Source organism: Eretmochelys imbricata, chromosome 1 (genome assembly GCF_965152235.1).
Source record: "Eretmochelys imbricata isolate rEreImb1 chromosome 1, rEreImb1.hap1, whole genome shotgun sequence".
NCBI lineage: Eukaryota > Metazoa > Chordata > Testudines > Cheloniidae > Eretmochelys > Eretmochelys imbricata.
In genome coordinates, this window is record NC_135572.1 from 34,845,193 (window position 1) to 34,863,071 (window position 17,879).

General features: G+C 38.9%; 1 protein-coding gene across 2 annotated transcripts in view; it reads left to right on the top strand.

Moving 5' to 3' along the window:
- Window positions 1-17,879, top strand: part of DYNC2H1 (dynein cytoplasmic 2 heavy chain 1) — a 397,803-nt gene that overhangs the window by 3,535 nt on the left and 376,389 nt on the right. For both annotated transcript variants that reach the window (XM_077805779.1, XM_077805787.1), the window contains exons 2-10: window positions 134-304; window positions 1,441-1,576; window positions 1,948-2,066; window positions 2,668-2,812; window positions 5,146-5,378; window positions 5,712-5,846; window positions 5,944-6,057; window positions 6,244-6,355; window positions 6,569-6,693. In XM_077805779.1, the coding sequence (XP_077661905.1) occupies window positions 134-304; window positions 1,441-1,576; window positions 1,948-2,066; window positions 2,668-2,812; window positions 5,146-5,378; window positions 5,712-5,846; window positions 5,944-6,057; window positions 6,244-6,355; window positions 6,569-6,693 (1,290 nt within the window). The remainder of the gene's footprint in view (window positions 1-133; window positions 305-1,440; window positions 1,577-1,947; window positions 2,067-2,667; window positions 2,813-5,145; window positions 5,379-5,711; window positions 5,847-5,943; window positions 6,058-6,243; window positions 6,356-6,568; window positions 6,694-17,879) is intronic.

Genomic DNA, 17,879 nt, shown 5'->3' on the forward strand with positions numbered 1-17,879 from the left:
TTTGTAATTAGTTATTTCCTTACTCTAAATTGTATAGAAAGTGCATTTGGGGGAAAAAACATCTTGTGATTTGCAGTTTCTTTCTTTCTTTCTTTCTTTCTTTCTTGAACCTTGTGTTTTTTGATCATTGTAGGTTGAAGCTGGTGATTCAAAAGATAAAGTGTTGGTATTCTTTAAGCTGCGACCTGATGTTATTACAGAAGATAATCTTCATAGTAATATTCTTGTGTCATCTATGTTAGATTCACCTATTAATACACTTTATCAAGCAGTACGACAGGTATTTGCACCAGTATTATTAAAGGTGAGTAATATACCATTACAGATATTTTTATACATTAAAAAATGTGTACTTACAGATTACTTTCCTCTATTTTCACTATAAATCTTCCCCATCCCATGTTAATTGTTCTCTGAGATTTATTGTAATTTGCTTTTCTGTTAGCTTTAAAATTAAAATATATACAAAGGTTAAGGAGTGAATATTTTATTTTATTTTCAAGTTAAAGGAGGCACCTTACAGCAACCTTTACATAAGTCTGTGTCATTTTTTAAAATGTGTATCAGATATTGTTTCAGGGTCAATGGCAGGAATACACAAACCACTATAGCTATTTTATATGGTAAATAGGTGTGCTGGATTCCTAAACTGACTTATTTGACTCTGTTTTCCATTGTGCTGTTAGGTTTTACCTGCTTAAATTCCATCATGTGTCAACAGGAGAATTGATCGCAGAGGGCTAAATTCTGAGAGTTTTGCTTAATTGAAGACTGCAGAATTTGGCACAGGGATTGGAGAGGGTAGCAGTGTATCTTACATGTGAAAATGTAAAAGCTAAACTGAGGATTAATATCTTCTAAAATGATACCTCCTTTTCCTATTTTGTGATAAGGAAGATATTTTCTTTATTCAGTTTTTCACAAACAAAGGAAAATCATGGTTACATTTCTTTATCTTAGCAAAATAAATTTCAGTGTTTCATAGTTTCCAAACCCCAATTTATTTTCTGTCATAGTCTTAGAGTGATTCAAGAAGATTACAATAACCTTCATTATTCATTTTAACCAGTAATTTCCAGCACAGGAGTATATTCCATACCTGGTTGCTTTAATAGAGAATGATGAAAGAATATCTGTTTGCAGCATCCTTTTGAAAATATTAATTCATGTCTTGCAATCAGTTTTTGAGCTGTAGGCCATGTTTAAATCAGTAAGGAGTTTTTTTCAAAAAAACGATTGGCATGATATGGTTCAATGTTTTGATTTGTCCAACCTGTAAAAGAATAAGATGTCCTTCCCTGAATTTAAGTACATTCCCTGTTCTCTTCCCCCCATCAAATGAATAATTGTTATTCCTCAATTATTTGAAAAAAAAGCAGATAATAGGAAAATGATAAAGAGTTCTAACATGGTTTTTATTGCTTGGAATCTTTGTTGTAGGATGAGAAATGGAGTAGGGAGTTTGATCCCAAACTCCAGAATCTTCTGAGTGAGCTAGAGATTGGTTTGGGCACTGTCCTCAGAAGATCAGATCCTAATTACTCAGGAACCAAATTCCGTGAAGATGATGTGCGCGGTGTGTACTACAATTACTTATTTTACAACACAATTGAAATTAAAAATTGAATATTTCATTAGAGTTGTGAATTCATGTCTCTATCACTGTGATGTGAGTGGTTTAAGAACCTAAATAAAACAGAATAGACCTAGAAAGGTTGTGAATACTCTTAGCAGTTAGGAATTGAGGGCACCCACTGTCTAGCAGGATTGAGTGTATGGTGCCTTAATATTAAGCTGATATCACACCTAGACCCAAAAGTTGAAGCAGAATTATATAATACAAAGGTAAAACTTTCCATTTTAGAGTGTGTTTTGCCTAAAGATATTTTGTTATTATGCATTATATCTGAATAATGTATTTAAGTGATTTCTGTTTTGTATTTGCAGCAATACTTACACCAAATGATGAGTTTCAGTTCTGGATAGAGCGTGCTCATCGTGGAAGTAAATCATGTAGCAAAGAGAGAGCCTCTCATTTTAAAGATCTGTTTGAAGTAATTGCAAGAGTATGTTTTTTCTTTTATTTATTCAGTGATGTATTTATATCAAACTTAGTAAACAATTTACTCAACTTGTGAAATGGTATGAGATGTTCAGAAGTACAAAATCTGGGGCAAAATTCTTCTTGCAGTTTCTCTTCTCCAGCTCCCACTGACTGTAGTGGGGGTTGCTCAAGTTTAATTCAGAGCAGAGTGTGGCCCTTTCAATCCTAAAATCAGTCTTAAAGAGATTAATATTAATAAAGGAATGGTAAGAAGATTGTCAGCTGAAAATGGGATGATGATAAATAATAAAAATATGAACTAACACACAAGATGGTGATTATGGACTCTGCCCTGCAAAGTCTTAAGCACTTGAATCATTTTACTCACATGAATAGTCCCACAGAAGTCAGTGAGACTATTCACATGAATAAAGTTACTCACATCCTTATTTTTTTTGCAGGATTGTGCCTTATATTTTTAAGTTAAAATGAAGACCTGACATATCTGTAAACAAGAAAATGCCTCAGTTAACAAACATATTTGAAAATATTCTAAAGAATGTAAATATTTCTAATCCATCAGTAGCACAATCATGTTATTTTAAAATGTGTTTTATTTCTAGGATTATTACAATTTGGATAGTCTCTCTTTATTTGAAGTTGTGGACTTAGTGGAGACTACGCGGGATACTGTTGATGATGTATGGAGACAAACAGAACATGATCCCTTTCCACAGCCACGCATGCAAAATCTTTTGGATGTCATAGGTAAAACTGTGGGTAGAAATGATCACACATTTTCAAATCAACAGGTCTGTATAACATACACCCAGGAGTCTTAAAGGAACTAGCTGAGGAGCTCTCTGAACCACTAACGTTAATTTTAACAAACTTTGGAAAATTGGGGAAAATCCAAAGGATTGGAGGACTGGCAAAATAGTTTCACTATTTAAAAAGAATAAAAAGGATGACCCATGGAATTGTTGACTGATTAATCTGATGTCGTTCCCAAGCAAAATAATCTGGGACTATCAACAAAGAATTGGAGGCTAAAAATATAATTAATACCAGTCAATATATTTTCATGAAAAGCAGGTATTGTCAAACCTGTTATCTTGGCAACTGTGTTGATATAGTATTCTTGGATTTCTCTAAGGCATTTGACTCAGTATCACATGACATTTTGACCAAAAAACGTGAATTATATGGAACCAATGGAGCACATATTGGATGGATTAAAACCTGGGTTACTGACAGCTCTCAAAATGTGGTTGTTAATGGGGAGAAAATCAGTGAGCAGGGCCATTTCTAGTGGGGTCCCTCAGGGATAAGTTCTTGGTCCAATGCTATTCAATATTTTTTATCAAAGATTTAGATGATGATATAAAATCTTTGCTGGTAAACTTTACAGATGACATGAAGACTGGTAGGGTAGTAAATCAAGAGAAAGGCAGGTTATGGTTACAGAGTTATCTGAGTCTGATTAAATGGTCACAAGCCAACAAAATGCATTTTAAACAGCTAAATGCAAGGTAATACATCTGGGAGCAAAGAATGAAGGCAACATCTGCAGGATGGGAGACTGTGGATATCCATGTCATCATGAGTTGTTAGTGCAATACTGTGGCAAAAAGGGCTAGTATGATCTTTGGTTTTATAAATAGGAGAATATCAAGTAGAAATAGGGACGTGACCTTGCCTCTGTACACACAGCATTGGTAAGACCAATACTAGACTACTGTGTTCAGTTCTCCACACTTCAAGAAAGATGTGGAAATACTGGAGAGCCTTACAGAAAAAGGCATAACAAGATCCATTGGGTAGAAGTTGAAGTTAGGCAAATTCAATCTTGAAATAAGTCTCAATTTCCTAACAGTCAGGGTAATTAAACATTGGAACAACTTATTCGGGGAGGTGGTGGACTCACCATTGCTTGGAGTCCTTAAAATGAGATTAGATATCTTTCTAAAATGTGTGCTTTAATTCAGCTTCTGTGGAAAATTCTACAGCCTATGCATGTAGGGGTCAGGCTGGATGGTCATAGTGGTCTCTTTTGGCCTGGCAGTCTATGAATCTTCATTTCATTCCTCCCTTCATAGGCCATGGAGAGGATGGGAAGCTCTGCATTGTCCTCAACATGCTCATAACACATGCAACTGTGTATTAAGACAATGACTATAATCAAGTCTCTTGCTTCAAGGCTTCACCCTGCAGAGATTAGGAAGGGCTTTATATCCTCCCAGTGCACAACTGGCCAAATATATTCTGGTTTTTGGGTTTTTTTAACCTTGCTCTGAAGCATTAGGGATTGATCATAGCTGGAGTCAGAACGCCAGATGGGGTAGATCATTACTGTGAAATGGCATAGAGAATTCTCATTTTTTGGTACAGTATTTTATTTGTGTGTCTTGCTTACCTGCTCAGGGTTCAACTGATCTCCAGATTTGGGGATGGGAAGGAATTTCCCCCCAGGGCAGGTTAGCATGTATCTTGGGTTTTGTTTTTGTTTTTGCCTTCCTCTGCAGCATAGAGCCTGGATCACCTGCTAGGATTATCTGGACATTGCAGGGGCCTCAGGCATTTGTGGCACCCTGACCTCAGTCTCTTCTGTTCTCTGCCTGTAGCATACAACAGTTTAGTTTTCTGAGGACTGAAATGCTTCAATCTAATCCAAGTTTTTGGACTCAACACGGGCAAATGAGCAAAATTTATTTGGCTTTGATATACAGGTCATACTAGATGATCTAATGATCTCTTCTGGCCTAAAACTCAATGAAAACTATAAAATCTGTTAAAATACAGCCTACTGAAAAGTGAGACTTTTATTTTTAAATATGTTGTCTTACATAATATGTATATAATTTAATTTATTAAGGATTCCAGTTCTGTAGCTCTTATTCATGAGCAAAGGATTGCAGAATCAGGCACTAAGTGAATAGTTGTTTGTTTATGAGATTTGCATTTAGTATCAAAATATCTCTTCAATAGCTTTTAAAAATGGAAATGTACTGTGGTGAGGAAGATAAAGAAAGGATTTTAAACATACTTGTTATATTTGGTTATATTTATATACTTTGTTGTATGTTTTTATGCTGTTTTAGGAGGCTCTCTTGGTAGGTTTGTTCAGAAAAAAATGGAAACTTTGAATCTGTGGGAAGATGCTTTTCACATTGTGAAAGAAAATCTGAAGGCTGGTATCATGATTTGTGAACAGTGGGTAGCTGCCTGTGATCACCTAACTGGACAGCTATGGCAACGGTATACACCATATCCATGGAAAAGTGAGAAATATGTTCCTGAAACATTAGACAAACTTGGCAAACGTCTTGATGAGGTACGAGTTTGGTGAATTTTGATTTGTTTTTGTTGGAAACAAAACTACAGAGGTATTTTTTAGTTGTAAATAAAACTAATAATGTGTAATATTTTGCATCATTTTTATAATCAGAGTACGGTTTAATACACATATTTGGGTTTAACGTTTATTTGACTGTAGCTCATTGCGAAGGAAGGTTTATTTGTGATGGGGAGGTATGGTACAGATGGGGGAGTTTGTACTGTGTATTGCATTTCTTGCTTTTAATATAAGTTATGTGCCCAGGCATCATGATGCTGGGCGTATAAAAATCCCATTACAATAAATAAAATACTACTTTTTTTGTTTTAGGTGCTGACTATTAGAACGCTTCATGAAAAACTTGCATATTTTTTACCAATGGGGGAACAACAAACATTGCACCTTGCTCAGGTGTTTGAACCCTTTGCTTGCCTGAATCCTGTGCACTATAACCCCTACACAGAGGTATAATGTTTATTTTTATTTTTCTATACATAATTTCTGTGACTTTATTGTGAGTATTAATATATCTCAAACTAACTCAGCTATTCATTATCTCCAGCCTTTATGGAGAGCTGCAGTGTCTCAATATGAGAGAATTGTTGCACCAGTGGAACAGAAAATAGCAAGCAAACTGAAAACATTTATTTCAGAAATTGAAGACAGTCCTCAACAGGTAAAAATATTTTTATAACACAAAGGCTTTACTATGTATCAGATTGCAGAATTCTCAAATAGTCATTTTAAAACAAAGAAATAGTTATTTATGATCACATATAGGATTTATGAACAGTGGTGCCTAAGAATGTGTTTCAGTTTGAGTAGAAATAACCTTTTTTCTTTACATTATTTCTTATGCCAGCTGCTTCAAGCATTTCAGAAATATAAGGAACTGGTAAAACGCCCAAGCATTAGCAAAGAATTGCTTTTTGAAAGGGAAACTTTGCTAGCAAGACTTCAGGACTCTGTCAAAGGTAAAAGTGTATCATAGAGAATTCAAAATCAATATGTACTTTTGGAAATGTGTTAATTGCTCTCTACTTTGTCTGTTTTCTTTTGGGAGTAGTATTTTGCAACACATTTTTTTGGTAAGAGACTAGTATGTTGTTTGTAGCTATAATTCATTATTGCTAACTGGTTCTGTTGCTTTGTGGGTCTAACATGAACAGTTTGTTTGATCGATACAGATTTTCGAACAGACTTTGAAGCTCGATGTCATGGTGTTCCTGGTGATGTATCTGGGCCACTTTCAGGCAAAAATCTTTCTGAAGTTGTCAATAATATTGTTTGGGTGCGGCAGCTGCAGTTGAAGGTAATAGTTTAACTTCTTCTTGAGACACTGCATACTGACTTCTCAGTAAAAAATGTGGCATAAAAGACTTCAGGGGTACTCAACATTTGCAACACTTGTTGACTTCACTGGAGTTAAAGGTTCAAAGCTCCTCTTCAGTAGGACTCTTGCTAAACAGTTTTTCATTTATTCAACACGCAAAAATTGTTTCTTGGATACATAATACATTGAAAAACCTCTTATGTTTTAAAAACGGTTTATTACAAAATATTTTAGAGTATTACAAAAACTGGGAAAGACCAGAATTCTACAGTGGTGGTAGACACTGTAGCTCAGATTGCTTCCTCAAGTGTGCACATGTGGTTTCCATAGAAGGCTTACAATGAGCCAGATTGTGACCCACTTACTCTGAGTAGCGAATAGTAACTCATGAATAGTCCTTCAGAAATCAGTGGTATTTCTCGTGTGAATAAGTGCTCACCAGTGCAAGCAAGGGGTTCCCAGTATCATATTAAAAAGCAGAATTGTTGGTTCTTTGTCATAAAGTTAGGGTGCTGTACATTAGTGTTTTCTGCTTCACGACTGGGTGGGTTAAGGGTATTTGCTCAGTTATAATTTCCTGCCTTTGATTAGTTTGTATTCACACAATAATATCAAACAATATCTGTGCCTTGCTATCATCACATTTATAATTTATTATATAAATGGGTTTCTGAGATTAAAGAAATGCTTTTAGGTGTTCAGTATGTAACATTTTAAGTGCAAAAAACCCAGGAGTACTCGTGGCATCTTTATAGAGTAATAAATTTATTAGAGCATAAGCTTTCGTGGGCTACAGCCCACTTCATCGGATGTATAGAGAAGATATATACACACTGAGAAGGTGGAAGTTGCCATACAAACTGTAAGAGGCTAATTAAGATGAGCTATTATCAGCAGGAGAAAAAAACTTTTGTAGTGATAATCAAGATGGCCCATTTAGACAGTTGAATAAGGAAAAGGCAGGTAGAAATAGGTTAATTGAATGGAAAGATTTGTACAGATTCATACACTAGATTCACACATCCTGATGAATTTGACTTTAGAGGAAACATTTCAAGTTTTTAGATATTCTAAAATCGAACTCAGAAGGTAGCATCTGTTATAACATATGCACCATCACTTCTTTATACATACACTTATATTTTTGCCAATGGCATACTTTTGGTTTTTGAGAAAGGCTTACTTGCTCTGCTTTCCTTCTAAAAACACCAGAGCCATTTTAGTATTTTAAACTTTTTACTTAAATTGCAGTTTGTGACAGAATTATGAGAATAGGCACTTTTTTTAAACATACATGCCATAAAAAAGTATTTTTAAAAGTGATGGGAAAAAGTGTTCGGACCTTCTGAATATTTCCTTATGCTTTTGGCACTCAGTTGAAATTCATCTTCTCATTTTCTTAAGATCCTGGGAGAAACACTGCTTCCTAATATATTTGACTGTATAATAGATACCTCATTCTGGCTTACTGAGATGAATCTATCAACATAATTATCTTGAGAGATAGAGTTTATACTGATTTACCAAATTCAGGTTAACCAAAGCTTTGTAATGTCATCCATGATAGTATTGTAATCTTCTTTGTGCTCCAGGTCCCCCAATCCAGGGCACACTAACTAACAAGGCACCAGCTGGCTTCAAAGAGGCTGTGTTCTTTTCTAACCAAAAAGCACAATAAAGAGGATGCTAGATAGCTTTCTGGACTATCCAGTTGCTGGCCTGTCTCCCCCAGCCCAAGAAGGACTCATGCTACACCCAAAAGTCTATTCAGGTTCTTCCTTCAGGGCAGTTTTATTCTTCAAATAAAAAAACTTGCAAAGTACCACAAAATTTTTCAAGTGTCCTCTGCATAGTGCCATTCTTGGGGCTTTTGCTGATTAGTACAGCAAGATGGTAGAAGCTTCTGGTAGCAGTGCCCGACAGGTGGCCATGCTCCCCCATCCTCCCCGTTTGGCGCTTGAGGGTGTTCTAAGAGCACGAATATATAGGAGCTGTGGTGCCACCGCAGCCTCAGTTCTTTCCAACAGCAGCCGCGGAAGGAGGGAACCATTGGATCTCACAGATGTATTGACTGGTAGTGCCTTCATATTAGTTTCTTGCTGTTAGTAGTTTAGTTAGTAGTCTATACTTAGTTTTAGGATAAATTAGGCAAGATTTAGGTTACATCATAGTTTTAAGGTATAGTTCTATAGTTCAGTATGGATGATCCCAGTATGAAGAAACATGGCTTCAGGTGGTGCACATCTTTCCCAGCAGTCCTCTTTGCGTCTGACATACATGTTCAGTGTTTAAAGTGTTTGGGGGAGAACCTTTCCCCAGCATGTTGTGCTACCTGTAATACTTTCACACCTCAGGCCCAGAAGGAAAGACAAAATAGTCTTCAGGCCCAGCGCTTAATTTTTAAGGAAAGAGGTTCCGGGGCTCAGGTGACTTTTTTACATTCATAACTGATGCAGCAAACCCAGAGGGGCTATGAACCCTCAAGCTTAGTGGTGCCAGGGCTCAGCCCTGGCAAGCCCTGGCACAAATTAAGCACTGTTTAGGCTCTTTTATTACAGGAGGCTTTGTCTGTCAAGCCTCTGGGATCTGAGAACTCTGAAGGATCTGAAAATAAGGATAGGAGGCTTGAATCAGCTCTGAGTAAATTTATATCCCAGAAAATTGCAAGAATAAAGGCTTCCATCTTGGCACTGAGCTGCAGTTCCAGATTGGCAGATCTGACTGTTCCTAAGCCTTTGGATCTGACTCCAAAATTAATACCCATTTCAGACAGTCATCCTATGGGTCCAAATAACTTATTAGAACTGGCTGCCCCATTTCAGAGGAAACGGAAAGCTAAATTAAGACATATACCTGGTAGTACGTCAGACCTTTCACATGCGAATCTGAGACCAAAGGATGGTAGATCTGTAGATCCATTCTAGAAATACGGATCTGAAGGAAAGATCATCTGATCTGAACACATCAGTTCAGCAGCATACTTTAACTGTCATGGTACAGATTCACTTGGACTCACATCTACTAACAGATCTGGCTATTTCTTATGGTTCTCATGATAAAAGACTAAGATGGGACATCAAGCATGGAGATTTTCCAGTCTCTCTTCCACCACCTAAGATCCCAACTTTAAGAAGAGATTTGTCACCATGCTACATGACCCAGATCCCCACAGTGGTCATTTCACCTGCTGCTTCAGTATTGGATCTGGGATGGGATCTGCAATCAGATATAGAGCTGGATCCAACAAGCAAGAGTATGATCTGACCATTTTCAGATCAGAATTTCCCTCCATGGCACCCATGTTCCAAACAAGGTATGTGAGACAGTATTGGGGTGAATGGCAGGATTGGCATATACTGCCTTGGATGCCTGGGACGTATCGGCCAAATCCTACTTACCACTATCACTCCAGGAAGCTTGAATCTTCGTAGCCACTACATCTTTAACTGGAACTGATGGATCTGAGCGTTGTGGATCTGAGGGGTAAGAATCCGACATTTAGAGAATGTTCCCAATCCTTACCACAGGAGACATTATTTGAGGAGGAGCATCAGACAACATCTTTTCTACAGGAATTCAACAAAAAGATATGGAAAATGTGGATGTAGTTACAGCAATGTCTCCTTCTTAGGACAGCGTTCAATTTCATAAGCTAGTGGATAGGATGGCATCAACTTTAATATTACATCAGTAGCTTTGAAAGGAGCCACATGTCCAGTATTTTGTGTTCTATTGCAAAGAGTAAGGTGTCATTGCCTATATTGGAAGGTCTCTGGCAACCAGAAAATCTTTTTGGTCAAATCCATCTTCATGTCAATCAGTTTAAAAAAAGGCAGATAAATTATATCAGGTCTCACAGGAAGGGTTTTTCTGTTTTCATGTGCACCTTCAAACCAATTCTCTTGTGGTAGCAGCATCAGGTCAAAAATCCAGGTCAGGTCTTCAGCACTTGACTCCTTATGACAAAGAAGGAAAAAAGTTGGACTCTCTAAGAAGAATTTTTTTTGTCGCTTTCTTTAAACATGCATGTGGTCGATATCAAGCAGTAATGTCCAGATATCAATTTCACTTGTGGGAGAAGATCTGTCTTAACCAAGAACCTCCCAGAGGACTAGAGGAGATTAACAACAGCTCTCATTATGAAAGGCCAACATGTGGTGAACCATGCCCTTAGGCCGTCATTTGATGTTTTTGACACCGCATCAAGATCTGTGGTTTTAGTGATAACTCTCCACAGGCATGCCTAGCTACAATCCTCATATTTGCCTATGGAAAGAAAGACAAAAATGAGGATTTACCTTTTGAAGGAGATGGATTATTTTTAGTGCAAAAACTGATACAGTGCTGGAGAGAATGAAGGAAATAAACTCACCTGTGAGATCTTGGGGGTTATTACCTCTTTATTGTAGAAAGACATCTGTATCTATCTTCAGATATCCTAGACAATACGTTCTATCTTCGTTCCCTTCTTCTTCTTAAACCTATGAGAGGCAGCCTTATTATTAACACTGAAAACAGACATCCTCTAAAATGCAGGAGAGGAAAAAAATCCCACAAGCTCAGGACAAGGATGAAGAACTCCTTGATTACATCTTTCTTGCCTCTCATCAGCCTGCAGGTTTGATGTGATGAATGAGAGCTTCAAACCAATTTCAATAAATACTACCCATGTTTTCAGAAACTCTCTCTCTTATTTGTACAGTGCATGGTCAAATATCACCTCAGACAGATGGGTTTTAAATAAAATAAAAGCATTCTATACCATCCAATTAATATTCCTTCCTCCATGCAACTCCTCTCACTTTCCTTACATAAGAACAGCCATACTGAGTCAGGTCAAAGGTCCCTAAAAGCATGGAATCAAAGAATAGTAGGACTGGATGGGACATTGAGAGATCTTCAAGTCCAGTCCCCTGCACTCAAGGCAGGACAAAGTATTATATCTATCCCAGTACCCATCTGGCTCAGTATCCTGTCTTCTGACAATGGCCAATGCCAGGTGCTTCAGAGGGAATGAAGAGAACAGGCAATGATCAAGTGATCCATCTGCTATTCACTATCTTTTCAGGGACCCTTCTCACGAGAACTTGTTAAGGGTAGAAGCCCAAGCTCTACTGCAAGCAGGGGCTGCAGAAAAAATTCCTTTAGATTCCAGGCACAAGGGATTTTATTCATGCTATTTTCTAATCCCCTAAAAAGAATGGAGGCCTCAGACCAATTCTAGACCTCAGAGCTTTAAGCATGTTCATCAGGAAGTTTCAATTCAGGATGGTGAGTATAGCATTAATTATTCCCTCCCTGTCCACTTTTGAATTACTTTGGTGATTTCAATCTCAAAGATTCATCTTTCAGAAAGAACCTCATATTGAAAATATCCCTGTTTTTCTATTGGTTCAGTACAGAGTCCATTTCCAGTACAGAGTCCTACTGTGTGGCCTTTCAGCCACACCCAATGTCTTTACCAAATGCATGGCTCTGGTAGCTGCATATCTGAGAAGACAGGAAATATTTGTATTTCTGTACTGCAACAATTGGCTTCTGAAGGCTTTCTCAAAAGAAGAATTACAGAAAGCCATTTTGGTCATTCATTCTTTATTTGTAACCTCTGGTCTTCTCATGAACGAAAAAGAGTCTCTTCTCACACTGTCACAGAAGATTCCATTCATTGGTGTGATTCTCAACTCCATAAAAGGAAGAGGTTTTAAAAATTAAAAACTACCATAAGCTTCAATATCCCTGTCAAAAGGTATGAGAGTAGCAGCCATGTTATTCGCAAAAAGAAAAGGAGTACTTGTGGCACCTTAGAGACTAACAAATTTATTTGAGCATAAGCTTTCATGAGCTACAGCTCACTTAATCAGATGCATTCAGGTAGTTTAGCTAATGGCATCCATGACCTATGTGCCTCCATATGCCAGGCTCAGAATGAGACCTCTTCAGCACTAACTACTAAGGAATTTCAGATCCATTATGAACAGTATGCAAAAAGAAAAGGAGTACTCGTGGCACCTTAGAAACTAACCAATTTATTTGAGCATAAGCTTTCGTGAGCTACATCCAATGAAGTGATGCATCTGATGAAGTGAGCTGTAGCTCATGAAAGCTTATGCTCAAATAAATTGATTAGTTTCTAAGGTGCCACTAGTCTGTATTCGCAAAAAGAAAAGGAGTACTAGTGGCACCTTAGAGACTAACCAATTTATTTGAGCATAAGCTTTCGTGAGCTACAGCTCACTTCATCAGATGCATCACTTCATTGGATGTAGCTCACGAAAGCTTATGCTCAAATAAATTGGTTAGTCTCTAAGGTGCCACCTAGTACTCCCTTTCTTTTTGCGAATACAGACTAACACGGCTGTTACTCTGAAACCTGTCATTAAGTATGCAAAAAGTACTCACTGTTCTGAAGAAGGTTTTTCTCTCTCTAAGATGGTGGCTGGAACCTCAAAATGTCCTCAAGGGAGTTTTGTTCAACCCACCTTCTCCACTTTTAATAATACCTACAAGGTGAGGAGTGCATCTTTGCAATTTGTACATTCAAGGCCTTTGGAACGGCAAAGAATCTCTGTTGCACATAAATGTATTCAAAACAGAGGGCAGTCCGACTCAGAGTATTTCTCTCACAGTTGTCGAATGCGGTAATTCAAGGGGCCACGGACAACTTGTCAGTAGTATATTATGTGAACAAGCAAGGAGGAACTCTATTGTCTCAACTTTGCAAAGAGACAATACAACTTCGGGATTGGTGTATCCAGCATAATATATACCCTGTTGCCCTACATGTAGTGGGTCAATATAATGTGATTGCAGATTGACTGAGCAGAGATTCTTCGCAGATGCAAGAATGGACTCCAAAAGATTTGGGGATTCAGGATATTTTCAGTCTTTGGGATTTCCGAACATAGACCTATTTGCAACTAGATTCCATACAAAATGTCCCCATTTCTGCTCAAGAGCAGGCTCAAACAGACTTCATTGACAGATGCATTTCTCCTAGATTGTGGAGAGGTTTTGATAAATGCATTTCCTCCCATTTCCCCTCATTCCCAGAGTCCTAAAGAAAAGAAGACAAGGTTCAGCTAGGGTGATTCTCAGTGATGCAGTAAAAAGGAGTACTTGTGGCACCTTGATCCAGTGTGGCCGAGATAATGGTACACTGAGTTACTCTGTTTATCCAAGGGGAATCACAAAATTCTCCTGTTATCAATGGATTTGCTACCCTAGCAATGGGGGAGGGTCTTCCATCTGTTACCCCAAGAACAGACTCAGGGGTCCCAGAGTAGCCTTTCTGTTGCTTATTTCTGGGTACCCCAAATGTTAACCTATTATTCTGTCCCTGCAGGGTGAAAGGAGGGGGCCTGTCCTAGTGAAATTGCCAGGGTTTACCAAAGATCTCCCTATGCTCTTCAGGAAACCTTTCAGAACAGACTATATCTATTCTCCCTTGGGAGGACATGGATACAACCTTCCGCTCAAAGGATTGACACCCAGGCAATACTTTTCCAAAACCAAGTGTTTTCTTTATTTAATGTAACCAATCTTTCCTAGTACAATTAATCTAAACCTGAATTAAAACATAAATACCTTAGTACAGGTATACAAGTTAAAGTGCCCAACACTGTAATGTAATACAGTTGGAATGGCTTCAGTGATTATGTTCTGCACATGGTGATCAGTCATATGCAGGACACTGAAAACAATCTTAATAAATTCTAAATTTTATACATAGTAACAAACATACAAAGACAGACCTCCAACTTTATTATCCCAAGCATACACATTAATTAACTCTTTTTTTTATTCTATATCCTATACTATGATTGGCATGTTCACTTTCCACCGGCTTCTGTCTCCCTCTGTTCTGTCAGGGTCCTTCTGCTGTGACCAAGCAACACCGCTGCTGCTGCCACCCTGCAGTTGCTTCTTCCTTCAGGGTCTTCTTCCTTGCTGTTCCTTGCTCTTTTAGGTTTCTATGATCTTCTCCTTCTCCTGCTCCAACCTTTGCCTGCCTGCCCTCTGCCGTATATACAGTTTTTGGCCTGTTCTGATTAGCTTATTTTTCAATCCTATCATTAGAATATCTATTTTCCAATCACCTTCAGACCCTCTCCGATTGGTCCATATTTATAGACCAATCATAACTGCTAAATTTATGGTGACCCTCGCATGTTTTTGGACTGAGTATGTCTGACTGACCCCTCTCTGCAGTTTTGGAATGACCCTTACCTAATCTCAGTCCATATTTGCCCAGCAACACACCAGCCATAGGTTAAACCAGTGGTTCTCAACCTATATATGTGGGCTGTATCCAGTACTACTTGTATGGCCCTGAGGATGTCACGTGGGCCACAGCTGTGTGCTGATTGGGCCATGGGTTGAGAACCACTGGGTTAAACAGCTTAGAACTGCCATCTCCCTGTCCTTGGCTTTGTGCCAACATTGATGACACCCTTAAATTACCAGCCTTTTAAACTATAAATCATCATAGAATCATAGAATATCAGGGTTGGAAGGGACCTCAGGAGGTCATCTAGTCCAACCCCCTGCTCAAAAGCAGGAACCATCCCCAATTAAATCATCCCAGCCAAGGCTTTGTCAAGCCTGACCTTAAAAACTTCTAAGGAAGGAGATTCCACCACCTCCCTAGGCAACGCATTCCAGTGTTTCACCACCCTCCTAGTGAAAAAGTTTTTCCTAATATCCAACCTAAACGTCCCCCACTGCAACTTGAGACCATTACTCTTTGTCCTCTTCCACCACTGAGAATAGTCTAGAACCATCCTCTCTGGAACTACCTCTCAGGTAGTTGAAAGCAGCTATCAAATCCCCCCTCATTCTTCTCTTCTGCAGACTAAACAATCCCAGTTCCCTCAGCCTCTCCTCATAAGTCATGTGTTCTAGATCCCTAATCATTTTTGTTGCCCTTTGCTGGACTCTCTCCAATTTATCCATATCCTTCTTGTACTGTGGGGCCCAAAACTGGACACAGTACTCCAGATGAGGCCTCACCAATGTCGAATAGAGGGGAACGATCACGTCCCTCGATCTGCTCGCTATGCCCCTACTTATACATCCCAAAATGCCATTGGCCTTCTTGGCAACAAGGGCACACTGCTGACTCATATCCAGGTTCTCGTCCACTGTCACCCCTAGGTCCTTTTCCGCAGAACTGCTGCCTAGCCATTCGGTCCCTAGTCTGTAGCTGTGCATTGGGTTCTTCCATCCTAAGTGCAGGACCCTGCACTTATCCTTATTGAACCTCATCAGATTTCTTTTGGCCCAATCCTCCAATTTGTCTAGGGCCCTCTGTATCCTATCCCTGCCCTCCAGCGTATCTACCACTCCTCCCAGTTTAGTATCATCCGCAAATTTGCTGAGAGTGCAATCCACACCATCCTCCAGATCATTTATGAAGATATTGAACAAAACTGGCCCCAGGACCAACCCCTGGGGCACTCCACTTGACACCGGCTGCCAACTAGACATGGAGCCATTGATCACTACCTGTTGAGCCCGACAATCTAGCCAGCTTTCTACCCACCTTATAGTGCATTCATCCAGCCCGTACTTCTTTAACTTGCTGACAAGAATACTGTGGGAGACCGTGTCAAAAGCTTTGCTAAAGTCAAGATACAATACATCCACTGCTTTCCCTTCATCCACAGAACCAGTAATCTCATCATAGAAGGCGATTAGATTAGTCAGGCATGACCTTCCCTTGGTGAATCCATGCTGACTGTTCCTGATCACTTTCCTCTCATGTAAGTGCTTCAGGATTGATTCTTACATTATTATCACATTATTTCTTTAATATATACTTGTTATCTTATGGATCTTAATATTATTGCCTACTGCTGCCGCCTTATTTCTTAGCAATTTAATTAACTTCATGTAGGTTTTTCCCCTTTTTTCAGTTAATAGTGGCAAAGCAGTGTTTTCAGTACTGTGCTTGGAAACAAAAGAGAGCAGCTCAAAATCCTGTGTATCACATCCAGATTTCTGGTTGTTACGTTTGACAGCATGGGTGATAGGCCTTTGACAGAGTAAGAAAGATCATGCTTGGTTGAGATGCTGAGAGTTTTAATTAATTCCAGAAAGCCATCTACTACAAAACATGAGTTAAAGTGGAAAAGATTTGTTTTATGGACAACTGGAAAAGGTGCTGACCCAGTTCCAGCTCCAGTGCAACTTATTCTGGAATATCTGTTACACTTAAAAATAAATGGGTTATCTCTGCCCTCCATTAAGGGTTCATTTAGCAGCAATAGCAGCATACCATTATCACATAATTGTCAAATCTGTTTTTTCGTATATGCTGGTTAAGAACTTTTTGAAAGGATATTGAACCTGTGTCCCCCTGTGTGAGACCCTGTCCCTCCATGGAACCGGAATTTAGTTTTGATTCAACTTGTCACAACCATTTGAACCTATAGTGAGCTGCTCTTTGTTCCATTTATTTGTGAAGATGGCCTTTATAATAGCAGTTACTTCAGCCAGAAGAATTAGTGAACTACATGCATTGGTGATAGATCACCCTTTTAGTACTTTTTGTAAGGACAAGATGTTTGGGACGGGTTCCCCGTGGTGCAACTTGTAACTGGGATACCGCTGAGACCTCTGGCTTACCAACCTGGCCTCCCTTTCGCACTGTGATGTAACAAGCTACAAACCTCTCCAGGTACTGCACTTACACAGACATCCACAGGCAGGGTCACACCCAGCCGAGTTATTTGAGTGCTTCTCATGAAGCAGCAACAGAGAGGCTCCAGCCAATTTCCCCCAGCTCCCCAGCTTAGGACTCCAGAGCCGTACTACTGTCCTACTTTGAGAAGTCTGAGAATTGTAAGTTTGTAACCCAGTCCGCCCCCCTGTCAATGTGGAGAAGACATGCACCAGCTTTTGTTCCTGAGCTCAGGTTTCCCAAGCACTTCAAGCAAGATATACTGTTTTAGGTAAAATATAGAACAGGTTTATTTACTACAGAAAGATAGATTTTATGTGGTTATAAGTGATATGCATAAAAGAACAGAGATGGTCACCAAAGAAAATAAAAATATGCATCCAATCTATATTCTATAAACTAAACAGGATTTGAGTCAGGCACTGTTCTCACCCCACTGGATGTTACAGTCCTTAATGCACAGACTTCCCTGCTGAAGTCTGGA